At 45.3% G+C, this 26,672-nt stretch overlaps 1 protein-coding gene across 4 annotated transcripts in view; it reads right to left on the reverse strand.

The window, feature by feature from the left end:
• Window positions 1-1,233: 1,233 nt before the first annotated feature.
• Window positions 1,234-26,672, reverse strand: part of herc2 (HECT and RLD domain containing E3 ubiquitin protein ligase 2) — a 40,799-nt gene continuing 15,360 nt past the window's right edge. The window contains exons 32-91 of one of the 4 annotated variants that reach the window (XM_088313088.1): window positions 26,106-26,285; window positions 25,896-26,032; window positions 25,628-25,779; window positions 24,787-24,978; window positions 24,470-24,657; window positions 24,158-24,350; window positions 23,701-23,880; window positions 23,434-23,618; window positions 23,196-23,343; window positions 22,916-23,112; window positions 21,925-22,155; window positions 21,682-21,820; window positions 21,426-21,572; window positions 21,143-21,285; window positions 20,777-21,047; window positions 20,423-20,565; window positions 20,230-20,343; window positions 19,997-20,165; window positions 19,742-19,867; window positions 19,547-19,655; window positions 19,229-19,368; window positions 18,426-18,616; window positions 18,169-18,274; window positions 18,002-18,093; window positions 17,709-17,884; window positions 17,514-17,625; window positions 17,202-17,283; window positions 16,892-17,126; window positions 16,632-16,809; window positions 16,473-16,554; window positions 16,197-16,368; window positions 15,981-16,125; window positions 15,144-15,369; window positions 14,431-14,602; window positions 14,111-14,297; window positions 13,768-13,911; window positions 13,115-13,306; window positions 12,873-13,026; window positions 12,693-12,800; window positions 12,400-12,531; window positions 12,094-12,252; window positions 11,691-11,809; window positions 11,461-11,586; window positions 10,980-11,135; window positions 10,504-10,818; window positions 10,192-10,406; window positions 9,849-10,026; window positions 8,778-8,939; window positions 8,528-8,619; window positions 8,316-8,455; window positions 7,822-8,009; window positions 7,486-7,683; window positions 7,330-7,413; window positions 6,569-6,710; window positions 5,628-5,822; window positions 4,765-4,877; window positions 3,396-3,586; window positions 3,171-3,276; window positions 2,131-2,343; window positions 1,234-1,907 (exon numbers count right to left, since the gene is read on the reverse strand). In XM_088313088.1, coding sequence (XP_088169214.1) covers window positions 1,635-1,907; window positions 2,131-2,343; window positions 3,171-3,276; window positions 3,396-3,586; window positions 4,765-4,877; window positions 5,628-5,822; window positions 6,569-6,710; window positions 7,330-7,413; window positions 7,486-7,683; window positions 7,822-8,009; window positions 8,316-8,455; window positions 8,528-8,619; window positions 8,778-8,939; window positions 9,849-10,026; window positions 10,192-10,406; window positions 10,504-10,818; window positions 10,980-11,135; window positions 11,461-11,586; window positions 11,691-11,809; window positions 12,094-12,252; window positions 12,400-12,531; window positions 12,693-12,800; window positions 12,873-13,026; window positions 13,115-13,306; window positions 13,768-13,911; window positions 14,111-14,297; window positions 14,431-14,602; window positions 15,144-15,369; window positions 15,981-16,125; window positions 16,197-16,368; window positions 16,473-16,554; window positions 16,632-16,809; window positions 16,892-17,126; window positions 17,202-17,283; window positions 17,514-17,625; window positions 17,709-17,884; window positions 18,002-18,093; window positions 18,169-18,274; window positions 18,426-18,616; window positions 19,229-19,368; window positions 19,547-19,655; window positions 19,742-19,867; window positions 19,997-20,165; window positions 20,230-20,343; window positions 20,423-20,565; window positions 20,777-21,047; window positions 21,143-21,285; window positions 21,426-21,572; window positions 21,682-21,820; window positions 21,925-22,155; window positions 22,916-23,112; window positions 23,196-23,343; window positions 23,434-23,618; window positions 23,701-23,880; window positions 24,158-24,350; window positions 24,470-24,657; window positions 24,787-24,978; window positions 25,628-25,779; window positions 25,896-26,032; window positions 26,106-26,285 — 9,735 coding nt within the window. In that variant the 3' untranslated portion in view covers window positions 1,234-1,634. Of the gene's footprint in view, window positions 1,908-2,130; window positions 2,344-3,170; window positions 3,277-3,395; window positions 3,587-4,764; window positions 4,878-5,627; window positions 5,823-6,568; window positions 6,711-7,329; window positions 7,414-7,485; window positions 7,684-7,821; window positions 8,010-8,315; window positions 8,456-8,527; window positions 8,620-8,777; window positions 8,940-9,848; window positions 10,027-10,191; window positions 10,407-10,503; window positions 10,819-10,979; window positions 11,136-11,460; window positions 11,587-11,690; window positions 11,810-12,093; window positions 12,253-12,399; window positions 12,532-12,692; window positions 12,801-12,872; window positions 13,027-13,114; window positions 13,307-13,767; window positions 13,912-14,110; window positions 14,298-14,430; window positions 14,603-15,143; window positions 15,370-15,980; window positions 16,126-16,196; window positions 16,369-16,472; window positions 16,555-16,631; window positions 16,810-16,891; window positions 17,127-17,201; window positions 17,284-17,513; window positions 17,626-17,708; window positions 17,885-18,001; window positions 18,094-18,168; window positions 18,275-18,425; window positions 18,617-19,228; window positions 19,369-19,546; window positions 19,656-19,741; window positions 19,868-19,996; window positions 20,166-20,229; window positions 20,344-20,422; window positions 20,566-20,776; window positions 21,048-21,142; window positions 21,286-21,425; window positions 21,573-21,681; window positions 21,821-21,924; window positions 22,156-22,915; window positions 23,113-23,195; window positions 23,344-23,433; window positions 23,619-23,700; window positions 23,884-24,157; window positions 24,351-24,469; window positions 24,658-24,786; window positions 24,979-25,627; window positions 25,780-25,895; window positions 26,033-26,105; window positions 26,286-26,672 lie in introns of all 4 variants that reach the window. The other 3 variants (XM_088313090.1, XM_088313089.1, XM_088313087.1) reach the window with 3 other exon arrangements.

The raw sequence follows: 26,672 nt of genomic DNA on the forward strand, positions 1-26,672 counted from the left end.
GAAAAAACTTTTGAAAATATTTCTTTATTTTTTGCAGCTCAAGGGTGTGCAGACTTTTTATATCCACTGAACATGTCACTGAAACCTTTTTAATCATCTAGAGCAGGGGTGGGCAAACTTTTTGATTGGCGGGCCACAATGGGTTCTAAAATTTGACTGAGGGGCCGGACCAGGAGCGGCTGGATGGAGTGTTTTGGTAACCTTACCTCATCTGAGAAAAAACCCCAAAACATTTAATTTGAAATGAAAGTGAATAAAAGCATCACAACAATAAATATGTCTTAGAAAAACCACAGTATTTCGAAAATAAAACATTACCAAGGTTTATTCATTCCATTTTTTTCAAGTTCGGCGGGCCAGATTAAAACGTTTAACGGGCCGCATGTGGCCCCCGGGCCACAGTTTGCCCACGCTTCATATAGAGAGAGAAGACAGAAAGGTGAGCAGCCAGCTTTGACTAACTACTTGCATGAAAGCTCAAAATGTTTTTTGATGTATAGGAGGGGGAAAAAATGAATTTCAGTGAAGGCTGAAAAATGTCTTCGATGTTTACAAAATAAAAATGTCACGCCGTAACCTACTACATTTGAGTGGATTGAACTCGGCCTTCACTCTCTCGCCTGCAGCCCGACTGTATGAGAGCACCTGACTCTCAGCAGCGTAATGTACTTTTGCTCATTCTTCCTGGGAAAAAAAAAGGCCACACTAAGTCCACAAAGAATGCAATTGATTTTTAAGCCGAGCCTTCCCCTCATGCCTTTGAACTACTCAGAAACATGGCTCGTTTTTTTTCTTGTGGAGTACGTCCGCGCGCGCACTGGGAGTGGAAGGGCGAGGAGGCTTCTTCCAGTCACATAACATGGCAACGCAAAGGATGTGAAGGAGTGGTCATCCATGCACACGGGCTCTTAAGACAAATCATCATAAGGTCACTTCTGCAGAGGAAATTGCGGGAGATTGCTTTTAAGTGCTACACATTTTAACAAACTTTGCAGCACACAAGGCCACTAAAAAGAAAAAGTCATATTTTTGGACAAAAATAAAGTTTTTTGCCTTCAACGTCGCAAGATGCTGGACACCTCTGCGAAAATTAAATTACTAACATGTAATATAATCAGTATTTCTTTTGCATATTCTGGAAAAAAAAACTGAAAATGGACTTTTAGGAGGATGACAAAATGCTCAATCGCGAACACACACGCACATACGCAAGAATGACAGTTTTGCGTTAACTACATGGCACAGTCATATTTTATTCTGTATATTTATTTATGTACACACATTCACTGGGGAGATACGGTGATAACAGACACTTCAATAGACCGACGTCTGAGAAACAACTATATTTTCAAAACGATTATTCATTTGCAGAGACAAAAAAAAAAAGGGGGGGGCAGCTAATGTTCATCCACTTCTATTTACAGAGACGTCATTACAATATAAACAAAATATAATCGTGGGATGGCTCGTCGTCTAAGCTCTTAATGCTTCACAGCTGGTTGCACGCACACACACGCACACGGACACACAGATGAGTGCGTCTAACCCGCAGGAATGCGTGCATTAAAAATAAAAAATAAAAAATTCAAATAAAATTCCACCTGGACTCGCCTTCGCACTAAACCTGCAGGAGGTCAGTGTCCAGTGAGGTAGTCCTGGGTGGAGTCCGAGGCGAAGGAGTCGGCGTCCTCGTTGTCCGAGTCGTTGCTGCTGTCGTCAGCGGCCGGCTCGCCCGATAGGGCGATTCGGGCGTAGTCGTCCGTGTCGATAGACTTGCAGAAGTGGATGGCGTACTTGAGCTTCTCCTGCAGCACCTGCTTGCACGAGTAGCGCGGCAGCTTGAGGAGGAAGAAGCACGTGTACGACTCGGGGAGGAAGTGGTCGGGAGGGTTGTATTTGTCTAGCACCTGAAAGGATGAATAAATAAAATTTACTTTGGTATGTCAACAGGGAATTTTATTTATTTATTTTTTTGCTTTGAAATGCAACACGGGGCCATTCTCTGGACGAATAAAGGCCGTCTTTATCTTTAAGTTTAGTGTCAAAATACATGCTTGCTCCAGTCCATGTTTGGTGTGGTACACAACATGTCACCAAACATGTACAAAATATTTTCATAAATGTTCTTACCTGTACGACAAAGTCACGTCCGCGGAAATCTGCGATGGTGCGCGGCAGCCGTGTGCGCCCCCAGACGAAGCGCAAGAAGAGGGAGCGCTCCGTGTTGGAGAAGGACTCCATCACCTCCCAGAACCACTGCACCAGCGGGGCCGTGGGCTCCACGCCCTTGTAGGTGGCCACAGACTTCAGCAGGTGCAGCGGGATGTCGGGGCTTCCGCACACCTGCACGCAGAGAATATGTTTAGTCGCGTATATAAAGGTCAGAAAAGTTGAGAACGTAGCTTTGTTCACTCTTCGAAGGAGAACAAGAAATCGCCAAAATCACCCGAAAATTGTTGCTTTAAAACAAAATGGCAGATATGGTGCGTTTTTGTGTGAGCGTGGCTACTTCAAACTTTTTTTGTAGAACCTGAGAGATAAGTTGATCAAATTTCATGTTGCCATGAAAACTGCCGTTTTTCATGGCTGATTTTTTTTTTTTTGTTAAATTCTTCGGGACCCAACTCAAGCCAAAATGACAAACTAAAATGGCTGACTTCCTCCAACTTTCCAGGAATGGCTTCTTGGGACTTTTTTGTGGGTTTATTCATGATCGACACGCCCACAAAGTTTCATGCTGCTCAAGGAAACTGTCTTCAGGGGTTATTACAGTAGTTTCTTGTTTCATGCTACAGCCACAGACTGATCAAAATACAAATAGTATTCATTTTAGTTCGGCTTAGCTGTTTAGAAAATGTGGTTCAAATTTGGTTGTGATTGGATTGAACAAAACCTGGTGGCCAAGACAGTCACGAGGAAAAAGCCAAAATTACCCTAAATTGTCGCTTCAAAAAAATGGTAAACTGAGTGCGTTTCTGCGCATTGGTTTTCTGAGACTTATTTTTGTGAATCTAATTGCGTCTATCAAATTTCAAGTTATTAGGTGAAAGCAGCTTCAGGGCCTGAAGCTTCATAGATTTCTTGTCATAGAGCGACTTATCAAACTTGACTGGTGTGCCGACCAAACCCCAAATTGACCCCATTAAAAAAAAAAAAAAAGCGTCTGTCACCATGGTTTCCAGTTCGTATCCGGTGAAAAGTGACAGCACAGGAACGGGAACGACGCGGGCCATGCCCTCCCGCACGGCTGACACCTGCTCGTCAAACTCGTGCAGCCTGCACAGCAACAACAACAGCGGCAGCACAGAGTGAATATTAACCGATGTTTCCTTTGATGACATGTGACTCCATTCCTGCAGGTGGCGGTACTGAGCATGACGTATTCTTGCACTGACCTGTAATTGATGGCGAGTCGCACGTATTCGGCGCGATTGTCCAACGTGATGTGCGAGTACTTGGAGCTGAGCTGGATGTCCTGACCGCTGGCGTTGGGCACGGTGAAGGGCAGAGTCATGGCCTCAAACTCCTCAGACGTCGCCTCGTTGTCGCGGATGTACATCAGGCCAGGAATGAAGTCCTTGTCCACCTGAAGTCAAGGCAATTTGAGCTGAAAGGTTATTCAAAATCCTTTTTTCCCCCCTGTTGCCTGATTGGACCTCACCTAATAAAAATTGATTCATTCAGAAATGAAAGAATTTCAACCAATCACGCATGGTTGTGGTGTAGATGACTTGTGTACAAGCTAACAAAGACGCGCACATACGCACCAAGGCACGCAGCATTCACGTTGCTCAGTCTTGTGCTTCCCCCAAAGTGATAAATATTCCTGACCTAACCTTTGTGATATCTCAAGGGCAGAGCATGTGAACACGAATGTGTGAGTGCGCGTGCATACGAGCAGAAACAAGGAAGAAGGGAAGCTCATGATTGCAGCGTGAAGCCACTGGTGCATTACTACGACAGCGTCGGCCAAAGAGCGACGAGTACGTTCCCATTCCTGACGGGGATTACCAAGGTTTTAATGAGCCTTGGAATGTAGAGCAATGCGCTCCTTTTACAGTAGAAAAAGCTCACCATGAGGGATGTAATTACATCACAACTGCTAATGGTGAGAGGTGTTCCTGCATTCTTCAATTTGATGCAGCATAGCCAGAGTCAACATTTTATAGATTTATTTATTTATTTTTTTTAGTCGTCTACACTGATTGGCTGAGAAACCGTTGTCCGTTTAGAGCGGGGTGGGCAAACTTTTTGATTAGCGGGCCACAATGGGTTCTAAAATTTGACAGAGGGGCCGGACCAGGAGCAGATGGATGGAGTGTTTTGGTAACCGAACCTCATCGGAGAAAAAAAAGACATTCAATTTTAAATGAAAGTGAAGAAAAGCATTACAGAAATTATGTGTCTTTGAAAAACCACAGTATTTAGAAAATAAAACATTAACAAGGTTTATTCAATGAATTTTTTTCAAGTTTGGCGGGCCGGAGTAAAATGTTTAGCGGGCCGCATGTGGCCCCCGGGCCGTAGTTTGCCCATACCTGGTTTAGAGCCATCCAATTGCGCTGTGATTTGATGTGTAAATATTTGTATGTTGATACATTCAGATGGGATTCAAGTTTATTATTTTGTAATGCAAGAGTTTCTTTAAAAAAAAATTAAAAATTCTTGCTGTAGCAAGTGCTATTAAAATATGGTGTATTCCAGATATGGCAGAAAATAAGTGAAAACAAGTTTATATCAGCAGCAGGTCCAAAGTGGTCTCACCTCACTGAGGTCTGCGATGGTCAAGTTCATCCCGGCCAGCTGTTTCCACACCGGCTCGGCCAGATTGAGACTCAGCGGACTTCCGGAGCGGATGGCGATGCCCAGCAGAACCCCTGAAGAGGCGCAAGGGGGAATAAGACAAAATAAAATGTGAGGAAAGAAAGAAAGAAAAATGAATGAATCATAATAACAGTCATACATTCATTCAAAAAATTGTTTGAGCAAAAAAAGTAGAGTGAATCACTCTATCAATCGACATTAGAGCCAAGTTATGTATTCAAGAAAAATACAATCAAATTTAGGTGGAAAAAAGTTGTAATGTAATGAATTATTTTTTTGGGGAGAAAAAGTCAAATTTAAAAAAAAACAGTCATAATCCCACATCTACAGTCACATTTTCAAGGAGCAGTAATATTTTGAGAATCAGTCAGATTTTATAGAAAAGTTAAATTTCAGAGAGAGAAAAAAATCGTAAGCTTCTAAGAGCAAAGTTTTATTTTGGAGAAAAAGGCTCACAAAAAGAGTGAAAAAGTTGTCCTTTTAAATGCAGGAAGTCACATTTTCATGAAGCAGATTTTTGCACATTTGAAAAAGAGAGGATGTTGTAACTCTGAGAAGAATTGTCATATTTTAAAAAAAGCCAGAAATAAGAAGAAAAAAAATGTTTCAGGCTTACCAACAAGTAAGTCATATTTTGGAGAACAAAAAGTTGCAATATAATGACAAAGTCATAATTTTGAAGAAATGGTCACGTTTTGTAGAAAAACAATGTAAATCCAGAGAGAAAAATGTTGCAATATAGTCCTAATTGCCAGATAAGCTACATTTTCTAGAAAAAGTCAGAAGGAGGCGTAAGCGGTTACCAAGGAAGCGAAACATGCTCATGTGCAGCTGCGACTTGGCGGCGGGGTTGAGTAGGAAGCAGTCACGGTTGGCCCCCGACTCGTCGCGTCCGTTGGGGGTGACGATGAGCAGCGGCGTCAGGGCGTTCTGCAGCTCCTCGCACATCTCGGCGATGGACTCGCTGTATCCGCCGCCGCAGTCATCCACGGACTCCCCTGAAGGAGGAACGAACAAACAAAATAAAGCTCACGTAACGCAAATAATCATTATAGAGTGTTAAATTTGTTCAAATACCACATTTATTGTTTTTTTTTTGTCTTGTTTTTTTTCTCCAAATGTAGCAATATTACAAGATTCCTAGCTAGTTGCGTCACTAATGACCGTGCGCATTCGTGTAAAACGTAACAAAATAAAAGCATAGAATGTTGTGCAAAAAGGGGTCACTGTAAGACAATTTTGCAAGAATAAATACATTTGTGGGGACTGGGTTGCTTTATGTTCTAATTAATGTACTCTTAATTTGAAAAGAGAAAAAATACTGTTACCGTCGCCAATGCCCAACATGAAACGCTAGCGCCCTCTGGTGGCATTAGAAAATTACTGTACCGATGAACAAAATGTACAACAATACTCGTATGAGGTAAACATATTTGTCCACTTATGTCAATTGAAGATTTAAAAAAAAAAAATTGTTAAATTAGAACTGATAAAATGTGCGATCAATCACAAACTACGGAAATCATTCGATTAGGATTAAAAAAATAAAATCAACTGAGAGTCATAATATATTACATTTTCAAATATATTACAAAATGTATGTGTTCAAACTGTTTGCTTATCTGACCCTTAACACCTGTGAAACATACACAAAAATGTATATGAAAGTACATTCATGTTCAGAAATGTTCAAATAATAAAGAAAGAAATTCAACTTCATCGATTTCATCTTTCTGACACCTACCCACAAATTTGACCTTCCACACTCGATGGGGGAGCAACAAAGAGTCGGGGCTGAACGAGCTCATTTTGGCACACATCTGACCGAACACCGATTTCGTTCCATCGGGACCTGCCAGACCTCCTTTGCTTCGTGAGCGCTTCACCTGCAAGCAAAGAAGGCGATGTCGGTGTTTTGGTGCTCAACGATACAGATGATCGGTGTCGTTCTTTCATCTTTCAAGTTTAACTTCCCGATGAAACGAATGACCGCAAACCGGTGCTCGATTTTGTGGAGGGCGTTATGTTCATCGGGTAAATTTCACTTCAAAGCCGAACGTCCCTCACTTTTGAGAGTAGCGTATGACCACCACATGAAAAAAAACTGGCAATGCACGAGTGATTGACTGTGTGTGTGCATGTGTAGTGATCCAAACCGAGGTCTTTTGTGTAACGCCCTGAGCAGGAAGCCCTACAGACAGTCTGCTGTGCAGATCACGCACAGAAAAAAAACCTTTATAAAAAGAAATCACATGTAATCATCAGGAGCCTGTCTGGCCTCACAGTGAGGGCGTGCGCGTGCGTGGAAGGCAGCCATCTAAAGCAAGTAAAGTCGATCAAGGTTACAGATAAGAAAGGCTCCGAGCTAAAATAGTGTGCAAGTTCCAACATCGTGTTTAACAAAATAAATACAGAACACGGACTTGAATGTTTACAAAAAGACGCACAGTGAAATGTTGATCGTGTGAGTGTCTCGATGAGGGCTGTGGCTGTGTGGCTTGCTACCTGAATTCTGTTGAGCTCCACCACAGGTCCGTGCTGTCGGTCCCGCACCATGGTGGCCTGCACCACCTTCCTGAAAGCCGCTTCCTGCTCCAAGAAAGCCATGTTCAAAACACAATGGGTTTTCACACGTGTGTACCACCACCTCCACCTCCTCACCTTGCCCTGCGAGATGAGGATGCCACGGAGGGTGTCAAAGCCCAAGGAGGGACCCTGACCCGTCTGGCCCAAGCGCCCCTCCAGGTCGAACATGGGAATGCAGGGGCAGAAGAGCTCGGAGATGTGATGCAGCAGCAGCAGTCGGTTCCTCAGAGCCATGATGGGGATCTCCTGCAGGTGGTTGTACTCCATCGGGACCTGCAATTCAAACACTGGTCAGTCTCAGGTTGCTCTCGTGAGCAACGTTTTTTTTTTTTGTTAGTTTTTTTTTACAAAGGTAACAATGGTCGAGGGCTCTCTTGTGAATCACTGACCAGGAACTCGGAGTCATCATACCTGTGCGGGAAGCTTGCCGGCATTTGTGGGCTTGCTAGTGGACCAGGCGAGCGTGTGGGCGGAGCCGCAGGCGACCCGGTTGATCTTCTTGCCCTGCAGCGCCGCCACCAGTCGTGGCCGCTGGATGGCGTTGGTGGTGCCGTCGCCCAATTGGCCCTCGTCGTTGTCGCCCCATGTGAACACTTCTCCTGAGCCCAACACCACAGCAATGGTGTCAGTAATAGACCTCCTCCAAGGCCAAATGAGCTCAAACAAATCTGTCTGACTCACTTGTGACAAACGTTTATGATAATTTTCAGACCGTGGCCTTGCTGATGGGATATATTCCAGCCAATGGAGGTTTAGGTTTCAAGTAGGTATATTCTCACAGCTCAAACATGTAGCTATGTGTAGGTTAATATAAGATGCGGGACAAATTAGCATCTATTTGTCCAGGTGATATTAAAGTGATTTGATTGACAGTTGACAGCTGAGGAGGGCGTGGCTCCACCTACCATCCTCCGTGCAGCAAACACAATGCAGTGATCCAGTCGCGATGGCGATGACCTTCTTCCCCTGGAGGCCTTGAACCTGCCGCGGCCGCCTTACGTGGTCATCGGACCCGTGTCCCAGTCGATGGTAGTCTCCTTTGCCCCTGAAGGACACGCCCACACACGTCAATGGTGATCACAACAACAGGGGGGAGGGGCTGTGATGTGGAACATACCACGTGTATACGGTTCCCGACTTTGTGAGCGCCACGGAGAACTGCGAGCCGCACTCTACTTTGGCCACGCCCACGCCAGTCAATGAATCAATCTTAAGGGGGGGAGGGGGGAAATAGATGGTAGATTTTATGGATGAGAGGTCCTCGATTTTTCCACATGAAGTACCACCATAGAAAAAATCCTTAGCCCTCAAAGAATCACCATTATGAGCCATATTGAAATACAATAACGTGTAAGACACCGACTTACTTTCATGGGTATTTTGCAGCCGTCGCTGCCTCCTCGGCCAAGTTTTCCGTAGTCGCCGTCGCCCCATGACCACACCATGTCGTCGTCGGTCAAGCACAGGGTCTGAGCGTCGCCACTCCCGCAGGCCACGTCGATCACCCTGTGGCCCTGCAGGGCGTCCACCTGGATAGGACATAAGCGTGAAGTCCGATGTAATCCAACAGGAGCGCAACAGCACCATCTGCTGGCTCCAACGGGTCACTGCTCAACTTGGCACTCCAACGAGCGACACAGTACAACTATTTGTATAGCGGATTTCTCAACAACTGCAACCAAGCGCTTAACATGGAGCATAACATAAAATAGCAATAATTCAACAACAAAGACAATGAAAGCAGTAAAAATGTTTGGAGGAAACGATTTGTTTTGCTGAATTTGGCATACAAGGACAGAGTGAATTTCCCCAATTACCGTAATCAAATGATTGCGTTTCTTTTTCAGGTTTCATTGATTTTAGATTTCTCAGGTGTGTTTTTCTGCAAATAAATATAATTAACTACAGAATAATCAGACATTTGTAACAATAATTAAAAAGCTTGATTATGCTTTATTATGACGAATAATTTTTTCATGATAAAATTTAAAATTTAATTTACCATTTTATTTTCGCTAATTACAGAATGATATTAAATGATATGTTCGCAGCACAATTAAATTTACGGATAGAATTATGCTTCGCAATTATCACTAAATGCTGAGTAACACAGCATAATTGAACACAACTAAAGTATGAATAAATCCGCAAATAATAAATTACGTTTCTGTATAAGAATTAGAAAAATTTAATTACATTACTATTTTTCTTTTGTATTATGTGAATGTTTATTTACTATCCAATTATTTATTAAAATTTTATTATTTCATTAATATTTTGCATTCATTATTATTGTATTTATTACAATTTTATGATTTAGCTTTGATGAGTTATTTCTAAAATGATGTAATAATTATAACTACTAGCATTATTGTTATTAGTATTATTATGACACGTATAACATCACCTAATTGACATGAGCCCACAATCAATCGTACCAGCTTTGGCTTCAGCTGGTCCTCGCTGTCCCCGTGGCCCAGGCGGCCATAGCGGCCCTTCCCCCAAGTGAAGAGCTCTCCACTGGCCGTGATGCAAGCGCTGTGCGCCCCTCCTGCTGCGATATCCACTACTTCCACTCCCCTCAGGGACTCAATTACACGAGGGCGATCACAAGGACTGAGGAAAAAGAAATAAATAAATACAAATAGAACAATCGTCCCTGTTCATCATTACTGACAGTGTGGTTTATCCAGTGTTGCGAAATTCCCCTAAACTAACCTTCCATGGAAATTTACTACAAAATATCCACCCCTTTGCATCGCTAGCCAGCGTTTTGCCCACCTTCTATTGCCATGGCCTAACTTTCCATCCTCCGCCTCTCCCCATGAGTAGACCTCTCCCTCTGAGGAGAGTGCCAGGCAGTGCTTCCCTCCCGAGTTGACCGCCACTTTTCTGATGAAGACGTGCTGGATGGACTCCAGCAGAGTTGGGGTAGACACAGACTCCGTGCCGCCGATACCCAGCCGGCCTCCAGCACCATACCCGGTGGCATAAAGCTGCAAAAAGTCCATATTGACAACATAAGGCAATCGGTCGCAGCATCTGTGGCAACGAAATTACGTCATTGCGTCGTTTCGTGCAATAAAAACCCACCTTCCCATCCGCAGTGACGGCAAAGAGCGTCTGCTCCCCTCCAATGAGCTGCACGGGGCGCAACGTGGCAAGGGCTTCGGTAGGCGTGGGCACTTTGACCTTGGCTCCCTCGATACCGCCGAGCTGCCCCCGGTGGTTGTGCCCCCAGCCGTAGATGGTACCGCTGCCGCCGGCCGACAGGGTCCAGTCGTCAGGCCGTCGGTTCATCCACTGCACGAGCTGCTCGTCGTGCTCGCGCTTAAACAGCTCGTGGCTCTCATGGAGCACATTGACACTCTCGTGGTCGGCCATGAGCTCGCGGATCTTCTTGGTCACCTGGGAGGAATCGCGTTTTATTAATTAACGGACATTATTCAAAACATTTTAATGAATAGTCCAATATTTTTTTTAAGTTGAAAATCTTTTATGGGAATTAATGGGAACCAGAACACAAAACAGGGGGAAAAAAAGTTCCACTTGTCATTGTTGACACTTACTTCATCCAGAAAAGGTCTGGGCAGGGCGGTCCTTTTATCCAGCGCCACGGCCACCCTGGAGGCCGTACAGTAGCGGCGGAACCATGCCCATTTGTGCGTCTCGGCACAACAGGGCAACGTGTCCAGCTCCAGGTCACAGGCGAGAGCCACCAACACCTGACGGGGAATCGAGAATGCATTTGATTTGAAGACTCCATTCAGGGCACACAAGGACAGTGGACATTTTAAGAATCAATAAATCGAGAAATTTGATAAAAATGGACTTTGCATGTGCAGGTCGTCAATCCTCACATTCCACACGAATACTTGGAACTGAGTTTGTGCAGCTCTAAAAAAGGTGGCACCTGACCCGGTGTGACGTGGGAGTCGGCAAATGAGAGTGTAGAGTTGGCAATTGTGAGCTCAGGTTAGCGACTGGCTGTTAATTGGATAACAAACTAAAATTTAAAAAAATCTAAAAATATACGAGACAAGCTCAAACCTTGAAGAAGGGACTGTGGAGAAGCTGTTTCCCTCCACGGACGACGGGGTCCTCGTACTCGTACTGCCTCTGAAGAGCCTCCGGGAGGCCCTTGACCAGAGCGGCCAGTGCGCTGCCTGTAAAACTCTGAAAGACAAACAAGGGCAGAATGAACAAGAAACTCTTGAAGACAAATTTGAAGGAACAGAGAAATTGGAATCAGGGCTCATCCCATCTGCGCAGTGGCTCACCATGGCGCGAGCCTCGCCATCCGTGTCACCCAGCAGCCTGTTTATGTTGATGGATTGCCCAAATTCTGTGGTCAAAAGCTTTCGAAGTCTTTGCAGGGCCCACATTCTGTGTCCGGCAGCTGCGCAAACACAACACGACCAATGTGAGAAATTCAACAGCACAATTAGCCGGACAAGTTTTGGAGTTTCACAAGAAAATACAGTTTGAGAAAAATAAAAAATATATCTTAGCTTACAAATTGAATTTAATACAACCCTAATCAATTTCTCGCATTGAGATAAATTTAAATGACATTAATCCGTCGCTGCCCTCAAAACAAAGCGCTTTTTTTTTCTGTCTGTACTGGACTGCACTGGTAAAGCAAAGTTCCACCGTACACCCCAATGGGGGTTGAGTTCATACCCAAGGCGCTGAGCTGAGCACAAGCTGCCAAGGAGGCGGCGAGGCGAGGGACGATGCTCCTGTTGGAGGCAAAGTTGAGCCTGAAGTCAAGCAGACACGTCACCAGGTCCATCGAGGGGCAGGACAAGATGCAGCGGTCTGAGAGCAAGTCTTTGGGACCTGCGGACAAGACATCCACACTCAAATATTTTGTTACTCCCAACTCTCTGTGGGGGACGGCGAAACCTGTGTCAGTACTTGAACTTTAGTACAGAGTGTGCAGACGATTAGCAGCTCTGTTGTGCGTAGGTGTAAGGTTTGGCCTACCTGCAGCAGGCATGATGGGGTACACGGTGAAGCGCCAGCCCCAGCCATTGACCGAGCCATCGCTGGTGAATTTCCACTTGAGCTCATCACCCGGGATCCTTAACTCGCTGGACCAGTCCGACCACTCGCGACCTAAAGTACAATTTTAATGAACCCGGAGCAGACATCCTTGGAAACTGAATGTTACAATTTCGGATGACGACTGTCAGTGTGTAAAAATGAATCACTTACTTTATTAGATCATTTGTTGATATTTGATAAGAAAAGTTGTTTAAAGAATATTGTCTTCTTACCGGATCTGACTGACACGATCCTATTGGCTCCATCCATGACCGTCAGAGGGTCGTGCCGCCTTTCCGTCGAACACTGCCGGTCAAATTCTATCCGCAGACCTTCAGCACCTTGAGCACAAAACAAGTTCAGCGCTCAATCGAGCTTGTTGGGCTCTTGAAAGTTTATCCATTTATTTTTACCCGGGATCTTGACGGTGCCGCTGGTGGAGGTGTCGTCGGTGTAGGGGTGGCTGCTCTCCACGATGACAGGCTGCGAGGACAGGCGGCCGCTCTGAGAGTCGGTGGCCACGTCTTCCAGCTCGGTGACGCACAACTCCAGCAGCATGTCAGCCACCTGCTCGCAAAAGACACGCAGCACCTTGACTTATCTGTTTAATTTGTTCCAAATGCCAACAATTCTTAGAAATGTCAGTTTTCCTCACCTGGGGGTACGCCGTTCCCATTCCGGACAACACGGCCGACAGCACCTCTTTACCTTTCTCCCCGGATCGACAAGACACGGCAAGCTTGAGCACGTCCACCATGACTCTGGTGTCATCGGGCACGAGCAGGCTGGAAAACTCGTCCAGGTACTGAGGCTCGGGGCCCACCACTTTGCTTTGGCTTTCAGAGTCCTGCTGACAAAAAAGGACACAGTTTCATTGAATGAGCAACACACCTCAAATGCTCAATATTTACACCAAATGTTGTCTACGTACTACTTACATCACATTTTATGTTCTATACATTTCTAATGTACCATTTTCAAAGATCTATTTGACTCTGTACCATACTAATATATTTTTCATAGCTATACATCTTTAATGCATTGTATTTACACATTTATTACTAATATTGATGTACTATGTAATTACAATGTACTCCTTAAACATCATAATCAATGTCTAAACAATTGTCATTATTTACATATTTGATGATCCAGCTGTAATGTACCATAATTACATCATAATTAATGTTTCATACACCTCGTATGTACGATAATGTTCAGATCAAGTGGCGCATATTTGCAGCACATTTAATGTGGCACAAACCTTTAGTGGACCTTATTTACATCATATTTCATGTCTGTACGTGCCTCTTTGGTCTTTGCCATGGTCTCTGCGATAATGCTGGCTGCTCCCGGATCATCCGTGACAGGGATGAAGGGACGCGATGACGTGCCCGAGGCGGAGGGAGTGACGGCAGACGACGGCGTCACGGCGTCTTCTGAAGAGGGAACCTATTCACACAGGGTAAGTAACACCAAAAAGCTTCAATCACTGACGGCGTTTTATTTATTTTTTTTTTCATCCAAATGTGCAGTTGTTTTCAAATTAACACCAGTGTGCAAATTGTAACTACAACATGTCCTTTTTTGTTTTGTTTTTTAACACAGGGATGTTTGTGGTACACAAATGTATCAATAGTGGCTTTTGTACCTCGCCCTTCTTGTCTTGCCAGGGATTGGGGCTCACCGGCGCCTCCGTCTCAGGCATGACAGGAGGGCCTTCGTCATCACTGACGCTGGACGAAGACAACGAGTCAAACGGGGGTACGGGGGAGCTGGAAGGACGTTCGGCAGGCACGATCATGCTGGCTGGCATCAGCGCTCCCACCACCGCGTCCCTGGGGGTGCACATAACAAGACCATTACGGATTTCCATTACTTGGGAGCACTGAACTTGTTTTGTGCATTCGCCCACACTGCTGAGTGTGTGTTGGACTTAAGTGATTCCTTGCGCAAATGCGGCAAACATACCTAGCATACATGATCTGGAGGGCTGAAAGCACATGAGACAGGGCTTGCTGCTTGGCCAGGTTGCCGTCCAGACTAAGCAGAATCTTGGCCAGCGACGGCCGATTGGGCTTCACGTTGCTTTGACCGCTCATCTTGTTGCTGGCCGCTGACGAGTCGCTGTCTGACTGGACGCCTGCCGAGTGGCAAAAAAAAAAAAAACATCACACATTTTGTTTTTTTCTGCACTAGTTAGCTGTCTTTCCTAAAATTGGCTAACAAATAACACAGATAATGAATACATTTGCCCCAAAAATATGATAAAATCAGTCAAATAATAAATTTTTGATCACATTGCATTTGACTGAAAAAATATATACAAAGTTGCTTACCATTTTTCAAGAGTTTTTTTTTAATATTCCCCAAAAAAGAGGATTAAATGCGTTCATTATAATTATTTTTTTATTTTTATTTATTACGATTACAATCAAATAAATTAGATCATTATTATTATTTAGAAATTATTATTTTGTCGCATTAATTATTTTTATTTTTAAATAAAATTGGCTAATTAAGATGTATTTGCTCATTTTTCTTCAAAGTGGCTCAATAAATGAGAATGAATTATTTTAAAATTCATCAACAAATGAGCAGGCTAATCTGTCCACTTTAAAGATCAAAGATGGCCCTGAAGCACAAAATTTTGCCCAGTACCGATTTACTGGATGGAGACTCACCTAAATAAGAAGCCCCCAGCGAGTCCCTAGCGGTCTGGAAAAGGACGGGCTCATGCACGGAGGGCGTGGTCACGTCCACAGTGGTCCAGGCCACGCTGTGCGAGGATCCGCAGGCCACCCTGGTGATCTTCTGACCCTCCAGACCCTGCACCAGCGTGGGCTTCCTGTTGACTGTGGTGGTGCCATTGCCCTGCTGCCCGTGGTCGTTGTCGCCCCACGCGTATACCTGACGTGCGTCAGCACACAAGAACATTGGGCCTCATTCAATGTCAAATCAACCGTCAGTGCAATTTGGGCTAGACCAGAACCCAAAACGTTTCTCAACAAAACTGCTTAATTCGAGATAAACAAGCGGCCAAACAGAATTGTTGATTGCATATTTTTACATGTAATTTGTTTTGTACAAGGTGAGGCTTTGTTTGTGTCCTCCACATAATAAACATTGAGCAGCCTCTTGGTCACACACATACAATTGTTTGTTGAGTATTTTTACCCAGGACTCGTTTGTATTCAGTGACATTGTGTTTGTATCTTCTAACGTGGTTGCTGCCGTTCTGCTCAAATTGAACACGTAGCTGTTTGGTCATCACAAACAATTGTGTATTATACACAAAACTTGTGTGTTTTTACAAAGGGATGTTCCCAGTCTTCTGACCAACTTAGTAGCCACTGTGCTGCTTATATTACTCATTGGGCCACTTCATGGTAACATACACACAACTCTAAGTTGTGTTTTTGTTTTGTATTGAGTTCTGATCCGCACAAGCCGCAATTCTGGTGCTTGTACTAAACACGAGTGCCGGTTCATTATCACAAATGCCACATCAGCATACAAACCTGTCCTGAATCGGTAACAGCCAAACAATGCAACGCTCCCACGGCGACATGGACAATCTTTTTGCCTCGCAACCCTTCTACCATCTGCGGCTTGCGCACATGCACATCAGTGCCGTGTCCCAATCGGAAGTAGTCCCCTTTGCCCCTGCGGGTGAGGAAAGAAGGCGGTTCAAACCGGGGTCATGAGTTACACATCATGCTATTGATTCACATTACCAGGTCCAGACCACGCCCGATTTTGTGAGAGCCAAAGAGAACTGAGCACCGCACTCAATCTGGCAGACGCCTTGCCCGTTCAACCTTTCAATGTTCTGGGGAATGTTGCATCCTTCGCTTCCACCGCGACCCAGCTTCCCGAAGTCCCCGTCACCCCACGAGAACACCAATCCTGAAAGGAAAGAAACTTTTAGCCACCTGGATATCCATTTTAAGTAACGTGGTTAGACATTTAAAGGTGCAGCTCTTCAAAGCTATTCTATACTTGAGTAATACCTTCATCAGTGAGTGCTAACGTTTGAGCGTCCCTGCTTCCACAGGCCACCTGGATCACACGATGTCCCAGCAGCACTTTCACCTGCAACACCGCAGGATAAAACCAAGTTACACGATAATTCCGGCGTGACTAAAGCGGAAACACCAAATTAAGCATACGAGTTTAGGCCTCAGCTGTGTCGTGTTGTCGCCGTGTCCCAGGCGGCCATATTCCCCCAGCCCCCAGCTGTAAAGCTCCCCAGAGGAGGTGATGGCGGCGCTATGGGAGCTGCCGCAGGCGATGTCTCGGATGCGCTTGGTCTTGAGAGCCTCGATCAGTCGAGGCTTGTCGCAGTTCCTGAGATGGACAATCAAACCAATGTGGTAAAGGCACGACTGAAAGCCCTGAAACATTTGTAAAAATGGAAAGAGAGACATACATTCTGCTGAAGTGGCCCAGCTTCCCATCATCGCCCTCTCCCCAGGAGAACACCTTGCCGTCCACGGTGAGAGCCATGGCGTGGCGTCCGCCCGAGTGCACGGCCACCTTCTTCACCACGTAGTTGCTGAGGGCGCTGATCTGCCGCGGGATGGGGATGGTGCCGCTCGACAGGCCCAAGCCCAACCTGCCATTGGTGGCCTCACCGCATGCGTAGATCTTGCCCTCCACCGTGACTGCAATAAGTGACACACTTTAGTTATAGGAGCTCCAAATGGGAAAAAAATAATGTGACATGTTATGCAACCTGCCTGCAAAAAGACTTTTGGAACCACCGGCAACTTGAACCACGTTAAGCGCAGAGAGGGTTTCGGAGAAGGAGGGCACCTTGATCTGAGAAAAGGGAAAAAACATCCACTCTGATGATGATGAGCTATATTCCCAATCAGGACACATATGAAAAAAAAAAAAATGAATAAATAAAAAATAAATAAATTATATATATATATATATATATATATTTTTTTTTATATATGAGTGTGGGCTTTTAGCAGGATGCGGACCCATAGTTGAGGACCTTTGCCTTAGATGTTATTTAATGATTATTATTTTATACAGCGCACCTTGGATCCCTTCAGTCCACCCAGCTGGTCTTTGTCATTCAAGCCCCAAACGAACACTTTAGTCCTGATGGTGGCGGATGACTCCAAACCGGAAGATTTCTTGCGAGCAAGACTAAAGCAAAGAGGTCACAACTTTTTTTTTTAATGCAAAAAAAATACGGTAAAAACTCAACTATAAGTTGGTCTCGGTCACACCTTCCAGTAGCAGTTTTGTCATCCTCCTCTTCCTCGTTGTCCGACGCCAGGAAAGGAACCGTGGCCAGGTCTTCATCTTCCGCTCGGATACGTCCGACAATGGCAAGTCCGTGAATCTTGCAGTCTATTCCAGAGCTACGGCACTGCTTGATGGCAACTTCGATGTATCGGTGATACTGAAGGATGGGGAAGCGTTGTTTCCGTATTTCCGAAAAAGTACAGTGAACCATCAATGCATTGCAATTCATCTTTGGCAATTTATTTATTTTTTTGGGGAATGTTTTTACTCCAACCTCAGTGCAGTCACTCAGCAGCAAGACGGTGGTGTCTGTGGGGTTGACGTTAATGGCCTTCAGCTCAGTTAAGTTGTTAAGCGAGCTGCCACCTGCAAATAAGACTAGTCTCTTTACAAGATATATATAAATCTACACAGTTTTCAAATTTAAATAGTCCTTTTTACCAGATACCACCACCAGGGAAGGCATGTAGCTGCTGTCCGCTGGGTCCACGACCATTTTTAGCCGATGCACAAGGACGTCTGGGAAAAGCTCCAAACGAATCCAATGCTGCAAGACAAAGTCGCACAGCTGTGCTAAAGCACATTTTTTTTTTACACAAACTTTATGCATATGTCAGACAAACTCCGAGTAGTCAACTGCCGATGGGAGGAAACTGTTAGGGTTGAATTGAACAAATAGTGCGGTTATACAGTCTTACCTTCCCCTGCGAGCCGGACGACTGCCAGCACTGGTCACCGGCTTCGATGAGGCGCGAGGCCTGGTTGACGGAGGACGACACATTGAGGCTCTTGACGGCACGCGACCAGTCGTCAATAAGCATGCCGCGCTGGCTGCTGTGGTGCTTCTTCAGTTGCTTCCCCGAGCGGCCGCTGAAGGTCGGTGACTGGCCTGATGAAAATCAAAAGATGGAGGAAAGTGCGAAGCGAGCACTGTAGAACAAATTCATTGAAAGTCAATTATCTATTTCTGTTCCTTCAAAAATGTATTTGCCCACATGTGAAGGAATTATAATACCTTAATTGATGTTATTTTCTGCACTTTTGTCTAACAAAGGAGCATCTAAGCAGGTGTGGGCAAACTACGGCCCGGGGGCCACATGCGGCCCGTTAAACGTTTTAATCCGGCCTGCTAAACTTGAAAAAAATTTAATGAAAAAACCTTGTTAATGTTTTATTTTCTAAATACTATGGTGTGTCAAAGACATATTTTGTTGTAATGCTTTTGTTCACTTTCATTTAAAATTAAATGTATTTTTTTCTCTGATGAGGTGAGATTACCAAAACACTCCATCCATCTGCTCCTGGTCCGGCCCCGCTGTCAAATTTTAGAACCCATTGCGGCCCAGCAGTCAAAAAGTTTGCCCACCCCTGATCTAAAGCTTTCTTATAACCAAAGTTTTGGTTTACAACAGGCGCACACACAAACACACACCCAAAAAAATTCAGAAAAAAATACAAGGGCAGTCATGTGAAGTTGTTCAGATTTGTGTGTTTGACTAACCAGGCTCATTGATTCTGCCAAAGGAATGCCGGATGTTGTGCTTGCGTGTTTTGAAGCAGTTTTCGCAGAAGTCAAAGTCATCGCAGATTCTGCATTTGAACCTGGCGCCGTTGATTGGGAACATCTGGCAGCCGTCGCACCTGCGAGAAGAAAAGATGGCGGTCTTTTTAGGCGTGAAATTCACATTTCCTCCCTCAAATGGACCTACACTGACAACTTAGATGGCGTAAGCAAAAAACAAAGGTCTGGAATGTATCTCGCTCGTTAAACTGAGTTTCAATAAATTGGGCTTTCATTCACACGCTCTTGTATCCCAACCTGACTCCGGGGTGCACGCTGGGCACCAGTTCCATCTCGGATAGCAAGCCAGTCCAGTGCGACTGCTGAGGGAAGTCCACAATCACGTCCTTCCCGTTGGCACTGAAAGCTGAATCAGAACCACAAATGTGTTCCATTAGGGACATTCTTTGTTGTTACAAATCCTCATTCGTCAAACTCGAAACGCACACTTGCCTTTGACAACGCCGACGCTCCTGTGGGTGACGGATCCCCATTTGTACTTAGGCGTGGTGACTGAAGGCTTAACTCTCACTTTGTCGCCAATCTTTATATGTGAGGGAGAACTCTGAGGCGGGAAGCCTGGAGGGAAAAGAGGTTCGTGTTAATCGAGATGAGTCAAGTTCAACCATATCATCTAAGGCAGCTAAATTGAATTGGTCATCTTTTCAGTAAGCCCGCAAACACGAGTCAATGAACCAAGCAGCTCACCAAGCAGCTCAATGTGGATGTAGCGGACCCAGTAGGTTCCGCCTTTTTGCTGCCAGTCACACTGCACGTTCAAATCATGAAGGCCGTCGCGATCCAGCTTGATTACTTTGCCCGCGTCGCCATCGTACACCTCCTCGTACGTTCGGCAGCACTTGACCATCATGCCCACCTGAAGGGGAAACTCTCACATCATCCACTGTTCATGATATCGCAGTTGGAAATCATCCTCTGACCTGAATATTCTCTCGGACGTAAACGGCGTAGTCGTCGTTGCTCTGGAAATCCGATCGCTTTTTAAACGTCTGGCTTTCCGTCACCACTGCACCCGGAGGCTGTAAGGGGACAGTCTGTGAAATGACAACCAAATCCTCTGAGACTAAATAGTTGTACTGGGATTGAAGACGCAGAAGTAAAGTAATGGCGTACCACAGGAAACATGGGCTCGGCCTCCTCCAGCTCCTCCAACACTTCCTCGTCCGACTCTTCGTCTGACACGGTGTCAGCGTCCGACACCTCGGAGGTGTGAATGTCAGGATGGTCCAGCAGCCAGCCCACCAGAGCCTCGACTCCTGCGGAGGGGAGATTCAAGTGATGCATGTCGCTCATTGAAGTGTGCTGTTGGCGCGTAACGTAAGACGAAGAAAACAGAATCATTCAAATCTGCAGCTTTCCCACAAAGTCCGGCTGCCAGTCTGCTAAACCAATTCAATGGAGTGATTTTTGCTTCTGTTTGAGTCTGCCAAGGTGACCGTAAACAACCGAATCATGAGCCAGTCCTACCTGGGACACCCGAGGCGCTGCCGGTCGTTCCTGACAGCGACTTCAAAGCGAACTCGATGTTCTTCCGCGGGAAGCCCATCTCCATAAGCTGCAGGACGATGGGGAGAGGCGGGACCGGTGAGGTCTTGTGCTTCTTCTGCTTGGGTGGCCGCACGTGCTGCTGCACGGTGACGGGCGTGGTGGCCTCGCTGGAGCTGCTCTCTTCGAACAACGGAGAGGACGGGTGGGCCGACTCCACGGCCAGGTACTGACACACTGCTAGGGCTGCGGCCTACGAGCCAACACAATGGGTTTTTGGTACTAATTCAGATTTTTCCTAAGGCACTGTCATTATAATGGACTTGACCATCAGTTCTCCCAACTCACCTCCATCTCCCGCCGATCGAAAATAGCTTTGATGGGCGACGGTTGAGTGGCGGCGGAGAGGAGCTGCTGCAGGAGGATCATCGGAGGAAGAGGACCCTCCGGAGAAAGCTCTCCAATGTCGGGCGTCGACACAACCGTATCCTCTGATGAACAAGAGTTTCATACAGACAAATCAAACAGACCATTTAGGGATGCTATGAGGTTCTATCATAAATGCCTCCTTTTCATTTTGTGTGTGTGTGTGTGCATGTGCATGTTGCTACTTTGCCAGAGTTTCTCTTACCGCCGGAATTGGGGCCGATGTCCACCACAGCTGGCTGAGAGAGGATCTGCCGTAGTTTGTCCTGATGCGACAGCAACGCCCGTGCAGCCTTGAGGATGTACAGTCTCAGCTGCTGCCAGCGCAACAAGTGGATATCCACCTGGTCCGCTGAATCACACAGCACACCACCATTCCATTAACTCAGTTTTTAGTGCATTTCATCATGGTAAAAAGTTACACACACAAAAAAAAAAAAGAGGGCTGATTTAAGACGCACCTGTGAGGCCTCGACTGAGGCACTTCTTCATGCGCTGTTTCTCCAGTTTGCTTCCAGCCAGGCTGACGAGCTGAGCCCAAACTGCGAGCATGGGCTCTGAGAAAGGCAGGTTCTGCACACTGAATGATACTGCAGGACTCTTCAAATAAAAACAAAATTAAAAACTTCAGTCATAAAGGATCTTCTCCTATTGGGGAGCAGGGACAGCCTAGTTAAAAAGGAAATTAACGTTGTCTTCCATACCGGTTTAAGGTGACTGAGGAGGCACACTCGGGTGTTGCGCATTTCATGAAACTGCGCGGTGATGCGTCCTTTCGGCGTGATGCGCATGACTGTGCCTTCGCCGTATTCTTCGTGGACCACCTGGCCGCCGAGACGCAAGCGGCCGTCAATTCCTCCAATTACGGCCAGTACTGCCATCAGGCTGCCAACCCTGGGACCCTCGGCGTCGGGGAAATACTCCTCCAGGAAACTCTGGAACGAAGAGTAATCCGGTATTACAAAATTAATTTACAGTGAAACATATTTTATAAATTAGTAAAAACTAGAGAATGAGCTCAGCTTTTTAGTATGTATCCAATTCTACTCATTACATGAGTGTTGTGCATCAGTATTTGATATGTTATGCATTTTTATAAACAATCAGCAGATTGATCAGTTAGCAGAAATGTTTTCTGGAATCAGCGTCTGCCTAAAAAAAAACAAAAAAAAAAATAAAAATTATTATTTATTTATTTTATTTATAACTGAAACAAAAACATTTTTATGGAGGGATGGGTGATTATGATTTCCATTTCAATTCATTTCAATGAGGAAAATCGATTTATTATATAGGTAGGGCCGAGCCCTGCCACAAATAAATCCATAAATCCATGAGGAAATACTCATAATTGCATAGAGTTGCCACTAGATGGCAGCAAAGCAAAACACTTTTTATCCAACAGGGCTTTGGACTGAACACAAAAATATAGAACAGCTGAATTTGCAAAAAGAAAATTTGGTCATGGAGCCATTATACTTTACACCGAATTTTTCTCATCTCAATTCACTCAATTTTAGTTACTCAGTGTGAAATGTGGGCCAGTTGAACACAAAGCCATTATATATGAATGCGACATATAGATACGAAGGTTAATTCTACCTTTTGCCATCTGGTAGAAGAGCAATATGTTGCTTGCATAAATTATTAACATCTTAATAGCAAATAATACGATAATAAAAGTAAAAGTCACACCGCTTCCGACTGGCAGCTGCTCATGACATCTCCGATGGAACTCAGCTGAGCGTTGATGTACTCGTTGATGAGACCGTTCCACTGGGTGAGCGAGTGCAGGGTACGCAAGACACCCACGATCTCCTCAGCCAGCGTGCTGCTGTGAGTGGCTGTCAAAGACGCTTGAGGACGGGACTTCCTGCGGCGCAGGGAACCCTCTGCCAAGAAGATGGAACAATTTAAAAATAATAAAACCCATGCTGGTGCCATGGCGTTTATGTCAGCTTTGAAAACTGCACACCTCTGAGCAGGGGCAGGTCCGAGGAGCAGGTGCTCAGTAAGCTTCCCAAGAAGCCGAACAGCTTCTCCACCAGGAACCTCATATCTGTCAAGCGCTCCAGCTTGTCCCAAGCGGGCAGCACGGCTTGCAGTAGGCGCAGCGCAAGGATCTGTGAACGCACACAAGTAAATACAAAAATACAGTTGAGACCTACTTGTGGATTGCACATGTGTGACTTGATCCCATCTCTGTCACTCACCTGTCGCTGCAAGGTGATGGCGCTGAAGGACTGGTTGCCCTCTACGATGCGGATGAGCAGGCCGATCCACGCCGAGGTGCTCAGCGTGCTGCACATTTGAGGCATAAGTGCGATGCTGCGAATGAAGCCCAGCGTGCACCAGCTCTTGTGCTGCTCCCGGGACACCAGCCTGTGGGTGTGGCAACCTGGCGACAAGCAACGAGAGGCGGCGATAAGACTCGAGGACCTTTTGTTCTTCCAAAATATTACACGGCACGGTTTAGCTACCCGTCTTGTCGTTTGCCGCACTTTCCACCAGCATCCTGAGGAGCCCGCAAAGCGTGCGCGTGGCGTCCGTTTGCAAGACGTGGGCGTAGATCCCAGAGGACAGCGCTAAGGTCTTGAGCAGGTTGACGGTGCTCGTTAGCATCATGGCTGTCGGGTGCCGGCTCTTTTCCACTGGCTCGCCTTCTAGAGCAATGTCAATAAAGTTGTAAATGTTGCCAGATTTACAATAGCTCATTTGATGGAAATTAAGTAAAAAAAAAAAAAAAAACAAGTCGCAAACACAGACACTTGTTTATCACAGAATTTAATCGCACCATGCCCAAGGTGGAAAGCAACGATACACAGAAACTATAAATTTTTAGCGCTCCCACACACTTAAACACATTTAACTTAATTACACACCAAAAACAGCAAACAGTAGCGCCACATTGTATAACAGAGTCCCGCGTGTACTGACCCGCGTCATCTTCCGTGTCAGAGTCCTCTGCGGTCGGCTGGGCAGCAGGCGGGGGCTCAGCCAGTTTGAGGTCGTACTTGCCCTCCTTCCCCATCCGATAGGAGTTGGTGCTGCTCGTATCCCACTGGACCCGGATCCAGCCGTCCTCACCCAGCTCGCCAATGACCCGGCCCAGACCAGGAGCTGGACCATCCTGGATGCCGAGAAAAAAGTCACGCATTAGCAAAAGAAACGGCCTTCAACATTATTGATGAAATGATAAATCAACAAAATGAATTACAATTAATCCAGTTGTAAGTCAAAAGCTCATACCTGATCTCCCCATTTCCAGTCAACCCCCCTCATGACACGTGTGCCTATTTTCATCATGGCCGCCAGCTCTGGCCCGGAGGCGGGAACCGGCACGGGGGCCGCCTCCTTCCTGGACTCTTCCAGCACGGTGGCCGAGCCGCCGTGAGCAGACAAACTCAGGTCCTCATCGCTGCTGTCGGTGCTGGGACCTGGTGAACAGATTAAATAAACCTGAATTTAGGCAGTGATTCCTTCGCATCCGTGTAACATTTCAGAATTAGCCTCAGCCTACATGCATACGGCGTACGGTTGGATGATACAAAAAACGCTCCACTCACCAACGAGCCTGAGGATGCTCTGCGTGAGGGCCAATATGCCCGAGTTGAGCAGAAGACTGAGGCTGTTGGCGCCATGCTTTAGCGACAACATGTGGATCATGGCAAGAAGGAAGCGGGCCTGCGGGATGGTGCCTAGGCTTGGTCCCGCCGGGTTCTCGTTGGTGATGGTTTGCAAGGGAACCGGCTGCACCCCTGGTTTTCGGGAAACAATACAAGCTACAATTCAGCACACAGTTTTCAGCGTTTCCATTCTTAAGAGTTACAAAGGAATTGATTTGTATTGAAATAATTAAAAAAAAATAATTTGGTATAAAATATTTGATACGGTAAAAAGTGTACCAACATACCACATGGACCAATATTCCTACCATTACTTTACAAGACAAATAACTGATGTGGCACGTTCCCAAAAGAAAACAACTTTAGCTCACTTTGCTAAAAGGAAGAAACTTGACATTGGACTTTCTTTAACTCATTTAATCCCAGAAATTTTCACAAGAGAAAAACCCTCAATTCCAGCATTTTACTGGATTTTGCGAGGCCGACAGAAAATTGAGTTCTGATGCTTTAAAAACACGGAGTATGACGCAAAAAAAAAAAAAAAAAAAGGCTAAGACGTACAAATACGTCTTTGGGAGGCGGGGACTACGTTTTTGAAAACGTATATGGGTTGAATGAGTTAAAGAGAACATAAATTGTTGTTGCCCTTTTCTAAAAAGATAATAAATTATGATGATATATTTTCCTAAAAAAATGAAAAATTGAATGAAAAAGTGACATACTTTCCAAAAAAAAGAAAGCAAATTATTGCTTGATTGACGTTGCAGTATGGCGTGCTCACCAAGTTCTTTAAAGCGGGCGCTTGCTTCCAACAGGATGTTGCGAACGTTGTGAATGGCCCAGGAGTACAACTTGCCAAAAGTCACCTCCAGGAGCATCCGGTTGAAGGGAGGGATCAAGTCCACATCCTTCAGGCAATCGGAAAGAGGCTCTCTGAAAATCCAAAATACCTTTAGACTTTTCAAGAATGTTTCAAATCAATAGGCGGCAGTATGTGAACCGCTCGAAAAACGTGTGCGCACAAACATGTCCGGCGAGGGCAAAGTTACCCGATGTTGGTTCCTTCTGGTATGACCCGCTGCCAACCACACAGCATAGCATACTGCACCGACGGCAGCAAAAAGCTCTTGGAGGCCAACTTCAACATGGTGTCGATGCCCTCCAACCTCACTTCCGCCCTCTCCAGCTATTAACAAAAAAACATTTAGCTTGGTCTTCACTTGCGCTCGGCGACTAAAGTGACACTTCTGATCCGTCACCTGTTTGAGGAGACATTTCCTCATTTTCTCCACGTCCAGAGGCTCCTCCTTCAGCGCAAACTCTACAATTTTCGCCATCAGGCTGGATTGGGGAGAGGCGCCACCGTGCACGCTGTGCTTTAGCCAACGGTACTTGTGAACATTGTCCACCGTGCTCAGAATGGGCTCCCACTTGTCCTGCTGTGGAGGAAAAATACCATCATGTCACATCTGGAGTTGATTCAGTTTAATTCCATAACATTTTTTCAACTAAATATTTTCAAATCATATTACGTATTAAGAACCAATTCATTAATACAATGGATTCTTTAAAAAGGTAAAAGTGCTAGTATAATATTTTGAATAGAATCATTTTCATCTGGAATTTTATAATAATTAATTATTTAATAAAATAATAAAAAATGGCAAAAAATGTGACTTACAATTTTACAGTAACCAATGATTTAATGAGATGCTCAGATCAAATTCCATAAATGCAATATAAATCAGAATGCAGTGTTTAGACCAGTGTGGGTAGATAGAAAATATTTTGAAAAAATAATTTAAAAAATGCTCGATGGGCTGTAT

This window comes from Idiotropiscis lumnitzeri, chromosome 13 (genome assembly GCF_059441095.1).
Source record: "Idiotropiscis lumnitzeri isolate Australia: NSW breed Sydney's pygmy pipehorse chromosome 13, RoL_Ilum_1.0, whole genome shotgun sequence".
NCBI classification, from domain to species: domain Eukaryota; kingdom Metazoa; phylum Chordata; class Actinopteri; order Syngnathiformes; family Syngnathidae; genus Idiotropiscis; species Idiotropiscis lumnitzeri.